The sequence below is a fragment of the Clarias gariepinus genome, chromosome 3, assembly GCF_024256425.1.
Source record: "Clarias gariepinus isolate MV-2021 ecotype Netherlands chromosome 3, CGAR_prim_01v2, whole genome shotgun sequence".
NCBI lineage: Eukaryota > Metazoa > Chordata > Actinopteri > Siluriformes > Clariidae > Clarias > Clarias gariepinus.
In genome coordinates this window covers 4,161,161-4,181,565 of record NC_071102.1, presented here as the reverse complement: position 1 = coordinate 4,181,565, position 20,405 = coordinate 4,161,161, and the positions used below count along the sequence as shown (strand labels likewise).

General features: G+C 40.6%; 1 protein-coding gene across 1 annotated transcript in view; it reads right to left on the bottom strand.

Annotated features, from left to right (window-relative positions):
* The window catches only part of nkd1 (NKD inhibitor of WNT signaling pathway 1), a 45,052-nt gene extending 25,323 nt beyond the window's left edge, over nt 1-19,729 (bottom strand). Inside the window, exons 1-3 of the mRNA XM_053493391.1 lie at nt 19,581-19,729; nt 19,412-19,444; nt 19,102-19,241 (exon numbers count right to left, since the gene is read on the bottom strand). Coding sequence (XP_053349366.1) covers nt 19,102-19,241; nt 19,412-19,444; nt 19,581-19,605 — 198 coding nt within the window. The 5' untranslated portion in view covers nt 19,606-19,729. The remainder of the gene's footprint in view (nt 1-19,101; nt 19,242-19,411; nt 19,445-19,580) is intronic.
* Between the last annotated feature and the right edge of the window lie 676 nt (nt 19,730-20,405).

Genomic DNA, 20,405 nt, shown 5'->3' with positions numbered 1-20,405 from the left:
TGCTGCAGATTTACTACAGCCTACAGCACCAGTACACTTCACACACACACACACACACACACACACCATTCTGTCATCCCTCAACCTTTCTCGCACACCCTTCAAGTTCAGTTTATTGCCCCGATCATCAAGGAACAATAGATTACGGATAAATATAGCAGAATTTCACGCTCCTTTTCGGTTTGCGTCATGTTCTCGAGCAACCTGAGCAGCAGCAGTCTAGCTGGAGTTCAAGATCAAAGCCTCGGAACCGGTGACCTACAAAATCTTACATGAAAGAGAACAAAATCCAGATATTATTGTCCCTGTTTACACCTTTACTTCCCGTTTCGTGCGTCTTGTATATGAATTGTATCTTGCTTTACAATTTTAAACCATTACACGACTGGCGTTCAAGTCAAACCGGGACTTGTGATGAAATTTCTGCTTGTAAAACAGATTTCACACAGTGCAGCGATAAGACTGTTTGACGCAGTAAAACATGTTTTAAAGACAACCGTATGTCTGTGAATGACGATCCCCGATGACTGCAGGCGTTCCCGCGAACATTCAGCGGCTGATCCTTGAAGAGCGGATCTGATTTTTGATCTCGGGACCGACTTGCGTAAGAGACGCATCTGTCTGTGCGAACTGTACACGCAATCTTACAGCAAAACCTTTTGCACATTACAGGAACTCGGCTGGGAGTTATTGCTACATCTGAGAAAACTTTCTACATTGATGGAGTCCAAGCACTCGTGAAACGCTGGAATAAGTGCATTAGTGTAGCAGAAATAAAGAGAGTCTTTACTCTTAGAACTGTTCTACTATTCAATGTAGAACTGATTTATGCCATTATGACTAAAGACAGCTGATGACAAAGTTCTGGCAGTGTAAGGAATGTTTTATATATATAAAAAAAATACACTCAAAGTGTATTTAGAAATTTGATAAATGTCCTCATTGGCGTATTTTTGGCGGAAAAATAAAAATTTAATACCAGTCTTCATTTGTGCAAATACGTCTGCGACAAACTTTGTTTTTCTGCTCCAAACTCTGTAACTCAGCTGTCTCTGTGGGTCTTAGCAAGCTTTCACATTATCGTACCCGGGTACTACTTGCTTCCCCCTCCTGACTCCTCCAATGGTTGACTTTTACATTAGTGATATTGTTCCGTACCCAAGTACGCATGCGTATTTAAACTCTCCAGCAGGTGGCAGTGTGCACCTAGTTGGTTTGGAATCTATCGAAAAAAAAAAAAAAAAAATATATATATATATATATATATATATATATATATAAATATATAAATATATAACAAAAAAGTCGACTTCTACGCTTTGACTATTATTACTAAAATTTTGGTGCCAACATTAAGAGCGAGCCTCTCGCCTGCCTTCCTATTTTAGCAGCTATGTCCGTGCAGTTCAGAGGATGAGATTGTCACGTGCTGTGTGGATATGCAGATTTCAAAGGAGTCTGGCAGCTTCGATGAAGTCACGATGACATCATTGATACCGTTAGCTTTCATATTGGATTCAGTACGATCGGTGCGCAGGTACGCTACGGGGAGGTCACCAGAGGTGACTTGGTTCTCTAAAAACTCATGAATGAAATGGTACAAAACAACATTAAAATCCCTCAAATGTCTCATGACCTCCTGAAGGTTGGTTCATAACTTGAAATGATGGTATTTAAGGTGTGATGGTGGCTTATAGGTTCGCACTGTGGCCTTGCACCTCCAAGTTGAGGGTTTGATTCTAACATCTGGTCCATGTTCATGGGGTTTGCATGCTCTCCACGCGATTGGTGGGTTCCCTCTTGGTTCTCCCAGTTTTCTCTCAGGCCTTTGTAAATATGCCTGCAATGTGTGCTTGTGCCCAGTGATGGGTTGGCACCCCATTTAGGGCGTATTTCCCTGGAATAGGCTCCAGCCCCCCTGTAGTCTTATAGATAATGGATGGACGATGTAATTGACATACAAAAAAAAAAAACAGATGGGATGAAGAATGGTGGTGAAGGGATGGTTTGCCCAAACACAAAGGATGAACCAGATGATATTAAAAAGTTTATTAATAAGTACATTTTAAAAAGGGCTTAAAGTGCAGATACTGATCAATTCATTCATTCGCCAGTAGACTTATTCAGACCAGAGAGAGATACACTCGAGCTCCAAAGACACCCGTCGACCGCTGGAGTTGCACATGGTGATAAACGTGACAATCCTAATCATCAAGAACAAAATAATTTAAGATGCTAGATTAAAAGAGGAAGTGGCCCGAGCAAAATATAAGCAACGAAATTCAGGGAACGACAACATTGATCCGCATCCAGAAACAGAACCGGGGAGCTCGTCTTCAAAGCGCATAACTGTGTAGAGCTAAAAGTGGAGATGGATCTTCATATCTAACCTGGCACACGTCCATAACTGCACTATACATGCCGTCAATTACTGAACAACACGCGGAGCGAATCGTGACCGACTCAGCTGTGACCGCAGTATAAAAGTATAGAAGTAAGGGATTATTTCAAATATATCAGTTCAGTGCATTTTCATTTCATCTTTTCCTTTTTGCTTTAGTGTGATTTTATTTGCTCGGGGTCGTTTCACCGCAGCCTGTAGGGTGTATGGTTGTGTGTGCGACAAATACTTTAGATTCAGTTCGGAATGTTTGTATTTATTTATTTATTTATTTATTTATTTATTTATTAAAGAATGGAATGCCTTGTTACTTTTTTTTCTGTTTATAGTTAGCATCATCCCCTCCCCTGCCTCTTAATTTTCCTCTTTGAAATTAATAAACAAAACAAAAAGAAACAAAAAGAAACCAATATGTATAGAAAGTAAAGTAAAAAACAAAAAGTAATAAATAAAGCAAAACAAAATGAAAAAAAATAAAAAGGTAAAAAAATAAAAATAAATAAATAAAAAGTTAAAGCCTCACCTGTAACTTTTAAGCCTAAAGTTAAAGTTCCCACTTTTTAGCAAATTAATTTCGCTAAATCTATTAATTTTTTAATTAATCTAAATCTATACATTTTTTAATTTATGATTTTTTTTCTATTTTTTATTTATTAAATTTTTCAAGGCTGTCCTAAATCCAAAAATGGTGCATGTAAGTACATTACAGTAGGTCTTGGTTAGTATAAGTCTCCCTGCTCTGCACACCGAGTGTAAAGTTTGTCACCTGGAACACGAGTACAATGAAAATAATCAGGGTCAAATTCCACAAACCTTTTTTTTTTTTTTGTTCCAAAGTTCAGCTGAGACTCGTATGAAGCTTCTGTAGACCAGAACCAGCTGTCTGGCTAGAGCATGAACATTTATAATAACCAAAACCTACGGCAATGGACTTATAAGCAACGCAATTTTGATTTAAGACAGACTTGAAAAACCCTGAATTCGTGACACTGGAGATTCTTTCCAAAAGATAAAATATGTTACAAGACCATGTGGATGAGCTGTTGGCATAGAAACAATAACCTTTTCACCAAACACAATTAAGAGCTCAAATAATTGAGGATGGGAATCGCTGGAGGCCTCCCGATACGATATTATCTCGATACCCAGTGACGATTCGATTTAGTATCGCGATTCTGATTTTATAAATTTCTCGATTCAATATTAAATTGGACTTTTTCTAGATCATGTTACAAATATAAACAACCTCAGCAAATAATTCACTCCAGTCATACAGGATGCTGTGCCACCTGCCAACGTCTGAACAGTTTAAAGTGCACCACCTGTAGGATTATAAAGTAACTGCAACATTTTACTACCTCCTTACAATGCAAACATTAAAAAAAATTATTTACAAACGATTTTGGAGTCAATGGGATGATGCATGAATTGAAATGCGATACGTAACTGAATCGTTTTTTTCCCCCCCATCTTTACAAATCAATCACAGGGTACACACACACACAAACACACACACACACACACACACACACACACTCCCAACTTATTCAGACACTACGGGAAATTTCGGAACATTAATTAGCCTAATCTGGCTAAACTCTGTCTTTGGACTGTGGGAGGAAACCGGATTACCCGGAGGAAACCCACCAAGTATGTAGAGAACATGCAAACACCGTGCACACAGACCCAAAGTGGGAATCGAACCCGGACCCTGGAGGTGCGAGGTCCAATGATTTTGTGTGCGCATCAATCTATGTTAAAGTCTGAAACATAAATACGTCTTTTTTTTTTTTTATTAAACAAACGATGCCCTGGCTATTTAACGGCATAAGTAGCACCCGGTTGCGCACACACACACACACACACACAGACACTAACAGACACACACAAGTGAACCTTCACGCCACTGATAGACTTAGAGTGTCTTATATCAGAACATCATGCAAGCATTTTATTCCCCATTACGTTATACACATCAAAGTGTCCAAAGTGTCTCTCTCTTTCTCTGTCTCTTACACACACACACACACACACCAACTCTCTTTCTGTCCTTGTCTGTAATCTTGTGAACTTTTATCCCAGTGGTGTAATGATTTTATGACCCGTTGAGACGTTATTGCCCCTTTCACAACACACATCCATTAACTCTCTTTAATATATAACTGCAAATGGTTACCTTTATCAACTGCTGTTTATTGCGCGTGCGTGCGTGTGTGTGTGTGCGTGTGTGTGTAGGGATAAAGGACATGAAATAGAAAGAAGTCCCCAGGCTGTCTTGGACTTGGTTACACTTTTTAGACCAACAACACCTCATATTGTGAATGCTGGCCTTCAGTCCCTTGTGTCTAATTATTTAATAAAGCATGCAAGGTGCAAACACACACACACACACACACACACACACCAACGTCAGCACACAGATAGCCAACTCAAATCGCCATAACACAGGCTGGGCTGTGCATGCAGTGACCCCAAAGACACACACACACACACACACACACACACACACAGATAGAGACATGGCGATGCCACGCTTTCCGAGGAACAGAGGGAGGTCTTGTATATCTGTTGGGCGATGGAACAAAATGACGGAACATCTAAAGCTCACACTCTCTAAACACTCCCCTTAAATAACACATCACACACTCGGCCTCTGAGCAGCAGGAGTTTGGAGTGTGTTCAGACTTAGAGCTGATATTAACGTGTGTGTTCTGTGTGTTTCAGAAGAAGCAAGACGTTCAGTTATGGAACGCTGATACAGAGCTGGTACAACCGACACCTTGGCAGAGGAGACGAGAGGGAAGGAGATGAGATGAAGAAAAAAGAAGGAAGGGGGACGAGATTGGGAGGAGATACAAGGAAAGGAGAAGAGACAAGCTGAAAGGAAGCGAGAGTAGAGGGGTGAAGACCAAAAAAGACAAGGTGAGAGGAGAGGAGAGGAGAGGAGAGGAGAAGACAGGAGAGGAGGGAAGATGCGAAGGGGATGAGATGAGGGAAGATGAGAGGAAAAGAAAGGAGAGATGAGATGAGAGGAGAGAAGAGGAGAGAAGAGATGATGAGGGAAGAGAAAAGAAGATTAAAGAAAAGATAAGCTGACGAGGGAAGACGAGAAAAAAGAAGAGTAGAGGAGAAGAGAAGAAGGTGAGGAGATGGAAGACAAGAACAAGGGAAGGATAGCAAAAACAACAAGACGACATAAAAGAAATAAAGGTGAGACGATAAAAAGGAGAAACCGTGAAGAGAATAGTGATGGGAAGTTTGGATCATTTTAGTGACTCGGTTTCTTTGAATCTCGCTGATCAAAATGAACAAATCTTTTTTTGAGTTTTTTACGTTTCTTTTGTTCTTTTGATAAGAAAGAAAATAAAATGTTACATTTTCAATAAACAGAGCCCCTACACGTCTATATACACAAATTCTTGGCTTTAGTTCCGGTAATGAAAATATTAAAATGCAGCTAAGGGCATACTATGATAAACAGAATGAGCAGCTCACCTCTCATATCTTCTGGTCCGAATCATTCGTTCTTTTGTCACGTGACTCTCATGGACGCTATGCAGTGTATTACACAGGAAACAGAATTGAGCGATCCTTCTAATGAGTCTTCTATTCCGTGTCGTTCGTTCTTTTGAATCTGTTGCACTGCAAAGCATCTGCAGGCATCACATGACAAAAGAACGAACGATTCGGAAGAAAAGACTTAAAGGTAACTATTCATTACTGTTTCCTGTACATAACCTACGAAGGTTTTGCGATGCTTTGTGCATGCGCGCCCAGTAGAAATTCACCGAATCACTCTCCATTAAAAAAAAACGAATCGTTCATGAGCTAGAAGATAAATGACAAAGAGAAAGAAGGGAGGGGGATTTAATGAGACAAAATAAGATGAGTAGAAGGACAATGAAGGGCTATAACAGAAATCAATTGGTGTTTTAGTTGTTCATCTGTTTTGTGTGTGTGTGTGTGTGTGTATTTCAGCTGTTGATCATATCTAACACATACGGCACACACACACACACACACACCCCTCTGCCTAGGCCTCCCTCATGCCTGGCACCACTCTACACCCCTGCCCCCCAACCCCACTCCCCAATACCACACATTCCACTTCACTATTTTTACACACACACAAAGTCATAGTCAAATCAGCACACACTCTGTATCTGACTCGAGCCAAAACTAAACATCGGCTCATTAGAACCTGATGACAAGGCAGAGATCGTCACTGACACTCGGCTCTTCTACACACTACAGCGTGAGGAATAAAACATGCTGAGTGACGCAGCGGCGTGACGCGACCCGCCGTCAAGTGGAGTCCCTCTTAACACCCTGAAAATGATTATGTACAGATAGGAGCAAGTCCTGAGGTGTTATGTTCCACTTATACCCCAGCGATTATTATTTTTAGATACCTTTATGATCGAGACATTTGTTTCTAAAGTATTCACAGTTACATTTTATGTTACGGAGCGTCTGTCAGACACGACAGAACTAGCAAGCTTTGAACTGTCAGAAGATTTTTCAGTAGCTTCCATGCTAGCTAGCTAATGAGTACATACATACTCATTATATACATATATGTATATGTATAAGTATATATATATTATATATCTATATATATCAAGGTACCTCAGGACAGAAACAAACACATAAGCTAATGCTAGTCCACACAAAACGTCGAAAAAAGCAGCTAGCTTTTACTAGCAAGAATTCTGCACAGAATTCTAATTTTAAGTAGAGATGTCAATCATAGGCAGACTCGAATCAATTTAATTCGGTTCGATTTAAATCAATGTCTACGTTTATTTCATAAACATTGAAACGCTGTGTAACTTGTCTTGTGGGTGTGTTTAAATGCCACATCTTAAACAAAGCCATATCTTTTTCTTTTTCTTTTCTTTTTACCTAAAAATCTGTTGTGCCACTCTCCAGTCCAGCAGGTAGCAGTAACGAACCAACTGCACATCAACTCAAAAGAAGGAGAGGAGAAAGCGCTAATCTTGCAAAACCTTGCTAATGTTGAGTTTTACTGCAAGTAATTCACAGGAGTTTTGTATTTTCTGTGCAAGCTGTGAAATGCTGTGTATTTTAAAACAATTTATCTTTTTTTTGTTTCAGTGGTTATTTGGTTTTACATTATTTGTTTTAAAAAATTTAATAATAAAAAGTGATGGCTTAGTGCTAGCTTGATTGTTAGCTTGAGTGATTCCCAGTTGCCTAGCAACAGCATTGTCACAACTAAAACCCTTTAAACAGGTACATTTAGTGTTCATACTATATTCTAAAATATTTCATAAGTAAAACAAGAGTAAAAAAGCCAGTGGGTGTTTGGGTTAAAAAGACACTTGGGCAAGAGAATGGAAACGGCCCCTCGAACACACACACACACACACACACATATAAATCATCCTTCTCAGGACCTTCACTGCTTCATTTTTGGCCCCGCCAAAATATAAAAACATGGTCGCACCCACCCACACACACACACCACTACTACACATTTCTTTTCTCTTGTCTCTCATTCACTTTCCCTCTCTCCGCTCTCTCCCCTCTCGTACCCTCCTAACCCTCACCTCTCCTCCCCTCTCCTGCCCTCTCATGAGAAACTTTTCGGAGGCCCCTAACTCCAGCCGGGTGCTGCGGTTTCCTCCCTGGGGGCGTTCTCTTTCTCTTCTTTCACAAAAGGAAAACAACAGCCGTGTTCTCTCCATCTTTCTCTCTCTCTCTCACACACACAAAACAGTCAGGTCCCTAGGGAGCAACGGGGAACAATCACTCACTCAAAACACACACACACACACACACACACACACTCCAAACCAAGGAGTGAGTTACTGAGTAGTCCAGAGTGAGGAGTGTGAAAGAAAGAAAAAGTATCTAAAAAATTTAGAAAATGGTCCGGAACTGAGAGAGGAGATAAAAAGACAACTTTAAAAATAATAATAATTAATTAATATAATACTGCTCAGAAATTTGGGATGAATTTCTAACTCCTTGGTTGTTCCCGATTTTGCTAAAGGCTTCAAAAAATACGCAATAATCTCCTTTGAACAGTAGATAATGAGATGTATATCTGCTACTTCTGCCTTCATAACGGCTCTAATCTGAGATGCTGGTTGTTAATTGGTGATTTCTGAGGCTGGTGACTCTAAATGAACTTCTCCTCTGCAGCAGAGGTCAGGTTTGGTCTTGCTTTCCTGGGAAGATCTTCATGAGAGCCAGTTTCATCATGGAGCTTGATGGGTTTTGCAAATGCACTTGATACAATACTGTTACTGCACGAACTGTTTTAGAAAGGCTGACCTCAGTGTCTTAAAATAACAACTGACTGTTGTTGTTACATAATTACCACTTAGTTATTTCATAGTTTTGAAATCCACAGTATTGTTGTAGACTTAAAATAAAGCATGAAACAAAGCGGTGTCATATATATATATATACATATAAGTTTGACAAAACTTTCACCAAAATTCTGTAATAACTCCAAACTTCTGGCTTGACGTACATGAGCCTGAAAAATGTCCCACGTCTGGGATTTTGTCAAAGACTGAGCTTCACGCTTATACTGTACGTTTTTTATTATTTAATATTTGTATGACAGACATCTCAGCATATCCAAAACTCTGAGCTTGTTGTCATTTCAAAGAGAAAAGACAGCAGTGAGAGTGTCCCCAGGGACTATCTCAGGGTCCTCTCTCTCTCTCTCTCTCTCTCTTACACACACACACACACACACACACTCAAGCACAATCATGCAAACACGCCATGAAGACCAGAGGGAGCAGCTGGAGACCTCACACACCAACACCCACTAAAAATACTGATCTTCCACCTGCCTGCCAAGCGCACACTAATCAATCACTCGCACACACGGATGCGCCACGAGTAGACGACTGCACGCTGACTAGCTGGCCAGGCTGACTGGAAAGATTAAGCACAATATTTTAATGCCTTGGATTTTATCGACTTATAATAAACTAAACTCCCTAGATGAGATGATTTATACTGATGCAGTGCAGGCACATGTCCTGGATAAACTTAGACTTCCTGAATGTTGTGACTAGTCCTCCTAGGTGTCAATAGTTTTGCACAGGAACATATGTGAGAAGTAACACATATGCATGGCAGAATTGTCTTGTCTTTTCTATAGTATATAACTGGCGGAAAAAAAAATTATAATAATTGACAGATTTAGCTGCAAGAGTCACACCATTGTAAAGAAATCGAATAATTCCAAACCTTTTTTTATTTACCAACAGTAACAATTTAAAAGGTCTTATACTTTGTACCATTTTACATTTCCCACCTTTGATCCACTTAATAAAATTAAGTAATCTGACACACATTACATTCATACCCCACTTTATATATATATTCACTATGAATAAAGTATTGGCACCCTTGTCTTTATCCGTGTCATTTACTGTTATTATTACAAGCCGAAAACTGTCTCATGCGCACTAACACTACTCACATCCATCACTTTGGAGAGAGTATGTATGTATGTGTGTATATGTATATATGGATATAGACCACCGTACAGCCATTTTCACATGTTTTGACTATTAAAGGAGTTCCTGGGAGGCCAGCGTTTCTGATCATGTCTCTGGCGTACTGAGAAAAATTTCTACCTTGATCGTATCGAAGTACGAGTGAAACACTGGGATAAGTGCATTAGTGTAGCAGGGGATTATATAGAGAAATAAATGGAGCTTTACTCTTATAATTGTGTTCTGTTATTCCGTGAGCAAAAGTCCCGGTTTGACTTGAATATACACCCTTGTTATATAGTGATATTCTTTCTGTCGTGTCACAGCACTGCAATATGGAGTCAGAAGTGTCAGGCTATGAGAGGACACTTTCAGCACTCAGCCACGTCCAGTCTCAACATCAAACAGATTCCTGACCCTGACTCCCCACTGTCCTTTCCATATAGTCTACATTTTACAACACCCCCTCCCTTTCAGAGACGTCCCCGCCACCCCCCGTCCCCTACCCCACACACACACACATGGTAGTCAGTCCCGGCAAACAACTGTTATTAAGATGGTGCATGTGTAAATAGCGAAATTAGCCATGAAAACAAACATCGTCACAAAAAAAACCTCACAATTAAGAATTACTGCAATCGTATTCAAGCGATAAAATCACAGTAAAAAAAAAAAAAAAACATTTAAAAAATCACACGTTTGCATATGTTTGGCCCTGGTGATGCCGGATAACAACGTCTGGCCCCAGAAACCAGACAGCTTGAAAAAGAAGGAGGCGGAAAAAACGCACGCCGCCAGCGCGCGCTGCCTCCAAGTTTAACACGCAATTAAATATTAAGCTATCTTAGAAACGCTTTGTTGAACTCAAAACAAAGCAAATGCTTCCAAATAAATATTTATGGTCAGACGTACGTCTTGCTCCGTTTTGTTCTTTCTCCCTCAACACTGTGAAAACCATTAAGCTCACAGGACTTAATCATTTATGTGAAACACACACACGCATGCACGCACACACACACACACATGCACGCACACATATGCACGCACATACACTCTCTGTCTCACACACACACACACACAAAACTCTGCCGAGTCCAAATTGTTCAAACAGTCCAAGTCTTTCAGCAGGGATCTGCACGCAGCTTTGCCAAATCACTTCAAACCATCTGGCAAATGCGCACGTGTTCCTCAAGGCCTAGTTCTCCTAAAAAGATCTCTTCTAGGCTCCTGATTAGAAGTCAATGAGATCGCTTAAATCTGTCTCGAGGATTTGGATTACCATCCTGTTCCGGTGTGCCACGAAAGAAAGGACGTATATACAGTGTGTAAGGCTTCGGCTGGCTGAAGGAACCATCAGATATCGAAACCCCTAGCTCTTAAAAAGCGCCAAATAACGTCGAAAAGTCTCGGCTTGTGCGCTGCAGGTGAAAGTGAAAACGTCTTAGCAGAAAATGTATCCACCCAAAAAGATTTCAAGAAATGAACCATGCAGCGCGGTCTCTCTCTATGTATGTATCTCTCTCTCTCTCTTTACGTTTCTCTTCATTTCTGTGTTTCTCTCTGGTGGAGTCTCTTGACATATGTATCCCGCTCACTGTCTCTTTTTGTCTCTATCTTGCTCTACTTGCATATGTGTGTCTCTCTATGTTTCTATTAATTTGTGTCTCTATCTGATTGAGTCTCTCTCTCTATGTATCTGTCTCTACCTCTCTCTTCCTCTGTCTGTGTGTCTCTGCCTGCACGTGTCTCTCTCTACGCCTCTGTGTGTTTTCCTTCATTTGCATGGACATCTCACGATGTGTGTATCCCTCTCTCTTTCCTTCTCTATACTGTATGTCTCTTTACATGTCACTTTCTTTATCTACTTATGTTTATGTTTTCTCTCTGCGTCATCTTTACATGTGTATCTTTCTCTTTTTGAAAAGGTTATTAAAACAAACTTTAAAGTTAAGGTAATTAGGTCTAAACAGTTCAGATTATGGGAATAAAATTGGAAGTAGTTATAACCCCAAGTAAAACTTCTTAATATTTTATCACTTTAACTTGTGTATCATTTTGCTATTAAGATCTCATCATCCACTTTCATGTAATTTCGTTTATAAATATTGGACTGAATTTTGTCCGAAGGGTGTGCAAACTTTTGCACAGCATTGGAAATAACTGCAGACAAAAAACAACACGGGGTAATCTTTAACCATATCTCAGCAAGGATTCGCTATGTCTTATTGTTTTATTACAATGCCCTTCACAATCTAAGTCCAGCTGTAAAAAAAAAAATGAAATAAAAATTAAAAAGCCTCCATCCAAGTATTGCTGGGAAGTTCTGCGTAACGAGCAGCCTTCAGTACTAATCTAATCACTCAGCATACTATAATGCTTCCGATGCCTTCATAACAGCGAACTCCATCGACAGACTTCTAAAAAGCGACAACAATGACAAGTTCCGCTCTGTTCTTCAGATATGACTGTACCATCATGTCAACAATCTCTACACTGTGTTTTTTTTTTTCTTTTCTTCTTGTTTCCTGTATATCCATAAAGACAGGTTGCTTTTCACCTGTTTAGTTTTATTTCCTTCCTATACCACTCAAGGCTAGCAAATGACCTTCCATTCCGGCAGTCGCAAAGCCTCAAGTGAATACAGTTAACTATCATATGACTTTTTGTTGGAGGAAGTAACATATCAACGTTGGTTTCATTTATTTTTCATATGCATGTGTCCCTAAGGAAAGCTGTTCTGGTATAGTTCTTGCAAGAACATTATTGTGTCCAGTGCATTTGCAAAACCCATCAAGCACCATGATGACCTTCCCGGGAAAGCAAGACCAAAACTTACCTCCGCTGCAAGCGAAGAAGTTCATTTAGAGTTACCAGCCTCAAAAATCACAGATTAACAAAGAGAACCTCAGATAACAGCCAATCTGAAGCTGTTCAAAGAAGATTATTGCACATTTCCGATGGCTTCAGCATTGTTTTACAGTACAGAATGAAATAAAACCCAGGAAATACCATGCAATTAGAAGGTGTGTCCAAATTTTTAACTGGTACTGGTTGACACCACCAATCAGACAGTGAAGACATCAATTGCATCACCAGAGAATCCATAGCAAAATGGCAGAACTTTAGAAGCCTCAGCTGCCTTCTGAGAGTCAACTGTCCACTGATTAAAAAAAGGTTCCTCATGGGTTCTATAACAGTTAATGGTTCAAGCTTTTTAAAAAGGCCACCTCCATATACTTGGATCATGGTGTGCAAGGAATACCTCTCTACTCAAGGTTGCTCCTGAGAACCTTTAATATAGAAACGCAGATTTGACAAATATCCTTCATTGGATATTCATCTCCATGGTCATCAATCCAATCTAGGTGCTCTTCAGAGCAATCCACTGTTTAAGGTTCCTCAAGGGTTCTTATAAGGGGTAGAGACTTCCAAAATAGTTAAATCCATTTGAATCATGTGATATCGTGTAATAGGAAGACATATCTACTCTAGGTTTCTAGAAGGAATCTTTAATAGTTTCCTAAACAAAGCTCAGATTTGAGAAATCTCTTTCACCGGATATTCGTCTCCATGGTCATTAATCTTAGTTTCCTTAGGAGTAGACCAATATTTAAAAACAGTTTGCTCAAGGGTTCTTTTAAGGATTGAAGATTTCACAACATGGTGTCAAAGGAAGACGTCTCTAACCTAGGTTTTTATGAAGAATCTTTTATAGTTTCCCCAGTTTAAGAAATCCAGATTTGACCGGTCCCATTCGTTCACTTTACATTTAAGCTTTGGCAAACACCCTTATCCAGAGCAACTTACTTTATTTTTATCTTATTATACATCTGAGCAGTTTAAGGGCCTTGCTTAAGAGCCCAATGGTGGTAACTTGGTGGTCGTGGGGTTTGAACGTTGGACCTTCCAAAACCATATTCCAATGCCTTAACCACCAGTTTAATAGTTTCCAAAGCAGGGCAAGAACTGAGACCTGACAAATTTTTTTCATTGGCTATTATTCTTTATTTTCCTTTAGCTGACTCCTCTTGAGGGCGGCATGGTGGTGTAATGGTTAGCACTGTCGCCTTGCACCACCAGCGTCCGGGTTCTTTTCCTGGCCAGGCTCAATTCCCGTCTCTGTGTGTATGGAGTTTGCATGTTCTCCCTGTGCTTGGTGGGTTTCCTCCGGGTACTCCGGTTTCCTCCCACAGTCCAAAGATATGCAGGTTAGGCTAATTAGTGTTCCCAAATTGCCCATAGTGTATGAATGGGTGTGTGAGTGTGTGTGCCCTGTGATAGATTGGCACCCTGGCCAGGGTGTACCCTTCCTCGTGCCCTAACCCTCCTGGGATTGGCTCCAGGACTCCGCGACCCTGAATACAGGATAAAGCGGTATATAAGGTGAGTGATTTCTCTTGGGAGTAGTCCACTGTTCTAAAGGGGAGCCAGTTGTGAAAGGAAGCGACCCTTCCATTAAAAGTTTCTATATGAATCCAAAAACCTGTGTCATGACAAATCTGGACATTAATCAGGATTTATATTGAATATGGTTTGCATTGGGTGTAAGGCATAAATGGGTTCTCTCGGGGGTTCTTCACAATTTTGTCTATCATATTTGAACATTTTGTATAAGAAAATCTTTTCTTTATAGGTTCCTATGTTAAAATCTTACATGTCCCTTCAGTTGGACCATTTATTTTTTTTTTAATATCTTCCATCCATCATTGGCTTTTCATTGAATTCCATTTTCTCAATCTGGCTTCTCAACTGAACTTTCTATACGAGTTCAATCTATTCAGTGCCTTAGGCTAAAAAGGAAAAGAACCCCCTTAGTTGCCGGGTCCAGTATAGTAAAGTAGGCTACTATGAACTTCATATGAACATTTCTATGGTACATAATATCTATCAAAGTGTAAAGTTCGACGTTTTCAATAACAGCTACAAAACTTGACCCTAAAACCACCTGCTTTCAGAATCTGGACCTGGCCACCATAGTTAAAAAAAGAAGCTTACAATAATCCAGATGTACAGAAAAACTATATTGTGACATATTTCATCAATCCAATTCATCAATTATATCTTGATATCACCCAGCCCTGCTACATAGAACTTCATAAGCTTTCCCCCACACAGCCAAACCAAAGATCGGTTTAAGGGTTGTAAGAGCGCACCTACTATCCAAGCGGGAATAAATCATAGCCTTAGAGAGAGTCAGAGCAACATTTCCGTCTGCCATGTCTTTTAAACAGTCACAAGAACAAAATTACACAATAGCCCCGGCCAAGCATGAAGCTGCCTTCAAATCTGCTCCAAAAATTTTTTTTTAAAAAGCCGCATGGAAGAAACGCTGCTTTCTAAATAAGACGGCTCCCAAAAAAAATGCATCGCCATATGGAAAAGTGACTCAACGTTAGAGTGCCATAACATAAATATCCTGTCCGTTATCAGCACTAAGGTCTTGTCTTGTGTTTAGCTCTTCCTTAAATGTTCGGCGGTTTCTGTCAGAAAGAGGTGAAAAAATAGTTGCATGCGTCTTAAAAAAAAAAAAAAAGCCCGCAAAGTGGCCCGTTTTTTTTTTTTTTTTTTTTTTTTTTAAGAGCGGTCTGACGGATCTCACCCCACATCCACCAACTGACTACAACCACCCACCCCTCCCCATCGCCACCCCACCCCCTTTTTACGCCTTCTCAAAAACTCTTTTGAGACTCGACGGACCCGCGACCTAAAAAGAGGCTTACGCTTCCTCAGAAGTGCTTCCAGAGCATTACGGCGCTTCTCAAACAGCGACGTTCTTGTGTGTTTACCAGGATGCCAAATCACAGACAGGCTCGTGCTCCCTCCCTTCCCTTCCCCTCCTCCTTTACTCGGTTGCACAATGCAACCCTGTCACCAGCCCGTCATGCTTTCAAGCCCACCGTGATCCATCGCTTTCCATAGAGCGGCGCGTCTGTTCTGAACCTTGACACATTCTTTCCTCTGTTCCTCCGCTTAGATAAACCCTCCTGTATTTGACGGCGGAAAAAAAAAAAAAAAACAATGAAGTAAACTTCACCTTTTCGTCTAAACACAGAGGCGTTCTGCGAGTCGAGTCCGACTATTTCCCATGCATTTTTTTTTCTCTTTTCTAGCACAAAAATGACTGGCTGTCAGGTAAACAGACTGGACCTTTGTAAACTCCTTGAACAGATGTCTCGCATCCCATCATTCATTCTCATGAATATGGTTGACTACTTTCATGACAACAGTAAAAAAAAAAAAAAAAACTCTGGTGTGAAATCCACCCCCACACACATACACACATGCAAGCGCACACACACACACACATACACACACACACACACACACCCCCCCTTTTCCCAGACTCTTCCTTTCAGCCAAAAATAAAGATTTCCTGTCAGGTGCAAATAGACTTTGGTCCTTTGTAAAACTCCAAACTCGATGCTTCCCATCATTCTCAGAAATGCATCAGACTACTTTCATGGCAGCAGTGTTTTTTTGAAATGCACACCCCTAAGTTTGGTGTGAAGTACTTTTTTCCTTCCCATCATCTCCCTCTCTTAGAAAAAGAAAATAATAAAATAGTAAATTCCACGACAACTTCGCCTCGTCTTTCGTCTAAACGCAGAGACGTTTTACTCAAGCAGAGGACACTTTGGGTACATCTGACTACTTTTATGATTTTTTTTTCCACTTTCCCTCTACTTTACATCCAAATACGATTGCCTGTCAGGAGCGAGTGGGTTCTGGACTTTTTGTAAAACTCAAACATCTCATCATTCTCATGAATACCGTCACTGCATCCAAAAACAAAACTTTTTTTATGTATCTCTAGTCCTTCTTTCAGTCGAAAATATAAAATAAATAAATAAATAAATAAAAACAGCAGGGTTCCAGCACCATCAATGCTTGGACCCATAAAAGTGATTTCCTGTCAGGTGCAAATATTCCGGTCCTTTGTAATATTCCGAACTTGATGTTTCATATCAGTCGTATGGAAAGCATCAGACTAGGTTTTTTTTTTTTTTTTTTTTTTTTTTAAAGTGTGTCAGAGTGCTATCATTTTTCACTCAAAAAAAAAAAAAAAGCATTGATGCAAACAGGTGCAAACAAACTCTGGACATTTTGTAAAAAAAAAAAAAAAAGCATCTCTTAACCAGACATTTCCCCCTCCCATCATTCACAGGAATAAACATCAAGAAAAAAAGAAAAAGTTCCCGGCTCTACCTCAAGCTTCAAAGGAAGCATTTGCAATTGTAGAGAGCCCGTTGGCAGGCATTTTAAAAGCCATTCATTAGCGGGTGTGTGGATTCAAAAAAAAAAAAAAAAAAAAACTTCTCCCATCGCGGCTCAACATAACGGTTCTGCCTTTTGTAGTTACGCTCGAGCCGCAAAAACAAAGCGTCTTTTTTCTCTCTCTCTCTCTCTCTCTCTCTCTCTGTGTTGTGTGTTCCCAGCTTGCTACGCAATACACACTTGGTATTGTTCTTGATTATCGAAAGAGCACAATGCCAAGATCGTTCTCCAAGAGCAGGAACCCATTAAGAGGGGAAAAAAAGGGAAAAAAAAATGGGGTGGTCTTCAAGCCAAAGAAAATGCCAAAGCCGGGAAACAATTAAGAATTACAAGAGGAATATTTACACCAGATTGCTGATGCTGTCTAAAACAACAGCAGCAATTTTTTATTGTTATTATTTTTCTGAATGATTCCATCAGGAACCATTTTTAGTTTCCTTTCCATAACCTGTTCCTCAAATACGCATTATGTAAACCTCTGTGGTGCGAAAGCGTCCTTCACATTTTGTGGAACACAAACGGAAACATTCAGCTAAACGGAATAAGAGATTTGAAGAAGAGATTTAATCCATTAAAAAAATCTTGCCTAGCGTTCTTTTGACCAATTTAAAGTGTTAACGATGAAACAACATAAATCAAAAAAATCTTGCTAGATTGAAAAAAAAAAAAAAGCAAGTAGGTTGCTAAATTCCCATTTTAAAAACTTTCCATATAACTCATCTGGCACAGGATTTACGCCGGATGCCCTTCCTGTCGCAACCCTGCTGTTTCCTAACCGGGCTTGGAACCAGAACTGCCTGCAGTAGTTGGGTTGTAGGGTTAAGAATCTTGCCCAAAGACCAAACAGTGGCAACCCAGCGGATGCAGGGCTCGAACCCCTAACCCTCTGGTTGAACAAATCCAGAACCGCAACCACCTGAGCCCCCTTCAAAGCCCACAACTACAAGTTGTGAATTAAATTTGAACTTAAAATATTGTCATTATTTCAACCTAATATTATGTTGTTGTTTTTTTGCCATTAAGTGCATTGGTGGCTGCTATGCCGAAGGCATGGGTTCAATTTTCTCCCAAAATCTTTTACTTATTTATGACCAATCAATAGACGCACAGGCTATGTGTTAACCAAATTCCATTAAAACAACATCTTGAAAATATCTTATAGAGTTTAGTGTGTTAATTATAAAGTTAAGATGATTAAGTTGAAATTCACTCAGACTTAGAGCACGAGTCAGGGTAAAACCTGGACAGGGTGCCAATCCATCCCAAGGTACACACACACACACACATTTACAAACCTGGGAACGCCAATTGGCCTAATCTGCATGTCTTTAGACTGTGGGAAGAAACCCACCATGCACAGGGAGAACATGCAAACTCCATGAACAGACTGCACACAGACCCGAGGCGGAAATCGAACCCTCAACCCTGGAGGTGCAAGGTGTCAGTGCTGAGCACTACGCCACCCTGCAGCCTAAGTTGAAATTATTAAGTCTAAATAGCAGGGTAAAATCTAGACAGCAAAATGATCTGGTTAAAATAAAATAAAAATCTAACTGAAATAAGAATCTTGAAATAGTGATTGATTGAGAATAAGAAGCTGAAATAACAGGAAACGAGTTGTCTTGAAACGTCTTGTCGCATCGCATCCCATCTCCACGGGTTATGGGTTCGAATCTCTGGGAGTTTATCCTGTTCTCTCTCTCTCTCTCTCTCTGAGTTTTCTTTGGGGCTTCCATGGAAAAGCGCGCACCGCACGCGCGCACGCACGCACGAACTCACTCACGCGCGCAACAGGAGAAATTCCACGCAAACGCACAAAAACAACTTGGAATAAAATTTTAAATAAATAAAAATAAATAAATACACCACACGCACGGGTTCTCGCGTGCCCACACGGGGACACGAGCCAGGACAGCCCGTGGTCGGGGTTCTTACCCTCGCCGATGTCCCGCAGGTACTTTTCTGTGCGCAGTCCTGCTGCTCCAGCCGCGCGCCCGTGCAGTAATACTTCTGCTTAACCAGCCAGTCGTCCAGTCCTCTCCTCGCCAAGCAGGCGTTCACTACAAAACTATCACCTGCGGCATGGACAAGCAAGAGAAGTCCATTTAACAGAATATAATTAACAAATCAAATAATAAAGTCTAACTTCAAACTAGTGCTTTGCACCATGAGGAAGCGCGCGGGGGGGATCTGAGCGCAATCATAGCAACAACAAAAAAATCTCTAAACTCCTCACTGAACTCACCTTCCGGGCTTTCCCTCGGTTTACAGATTGCAGCTTTTAACAGGAGAAAAGCAGAGAAACAAAATGTTAAAATAAAAAAAAAGAAGAATGAAAAAAAAAAGAAGAAGAATGAGTGCAATACTAAACACACATAAGAAAGCATGAAAGGGAAGAAAAGGCATAGCCTTACCATGTTTGGAATGGAGTTTACCCATTTCTCCGCATCAGACCGCAGGAATAAACCATCAGATCGGCTTTTAATCCAACAAAAACCAACGCGATCCGCGAGGACACCGAAACACACACAGGCACATGCGCGCGCGCGCTCACATGCGACACGGAGCCAGAGCGCGAGTGCAGCTTTGATCCCCCTCACGCGCGTAGTCTCCCTCCCAGCCCCACCCCCCCTACTGCCCCCAAGGGTTGCCAGATTCACTGCTTTGTTTACCCTCCTGATCTGATCAGTGTCACCCTGACACCACAACACTGGACTGGTTCCATGGGAGAAGGTGTGTCCATGATTCAGTGATTTTGAATGAGTTTTAGGTAAAACTATCGGTTGATGATATGAATTTCTTTATATACAAAAGTATTTAGTCAAACCTGTTAATAGTTCATTTCAGTTGAGGCCTCTTATCCCCATTGATTGATGCAATCTTAATGCTTCAGCAGCCCAAGACATCTTAGACAATGCTACACTTACAGCTCTGTGGCAACAGTTTGGTGAAGGCGATTTTCTATTTCAACATGACTGTGCCCCAGTGCACAAAGCAAGGACTATAAAGACATGGTTTGATGAGTTCGGTGTGGGAGAACTTAACTGGCCCGAACGCAGAGCCCTGATCTCAACCCTTTGGGATAAACTGGAACGGAGCTAGCGAGCCAGACCCTTCTCGTCCAACATCAGTGCCCGACCTCATAAATGCTCTGCAGAATGAATGGGAACGAATTCCCACAGAAACACTCCAAAATCTTGTGGTCAGCCTTCCAAGAAGAGCGGAAGCAGTCACAGCTG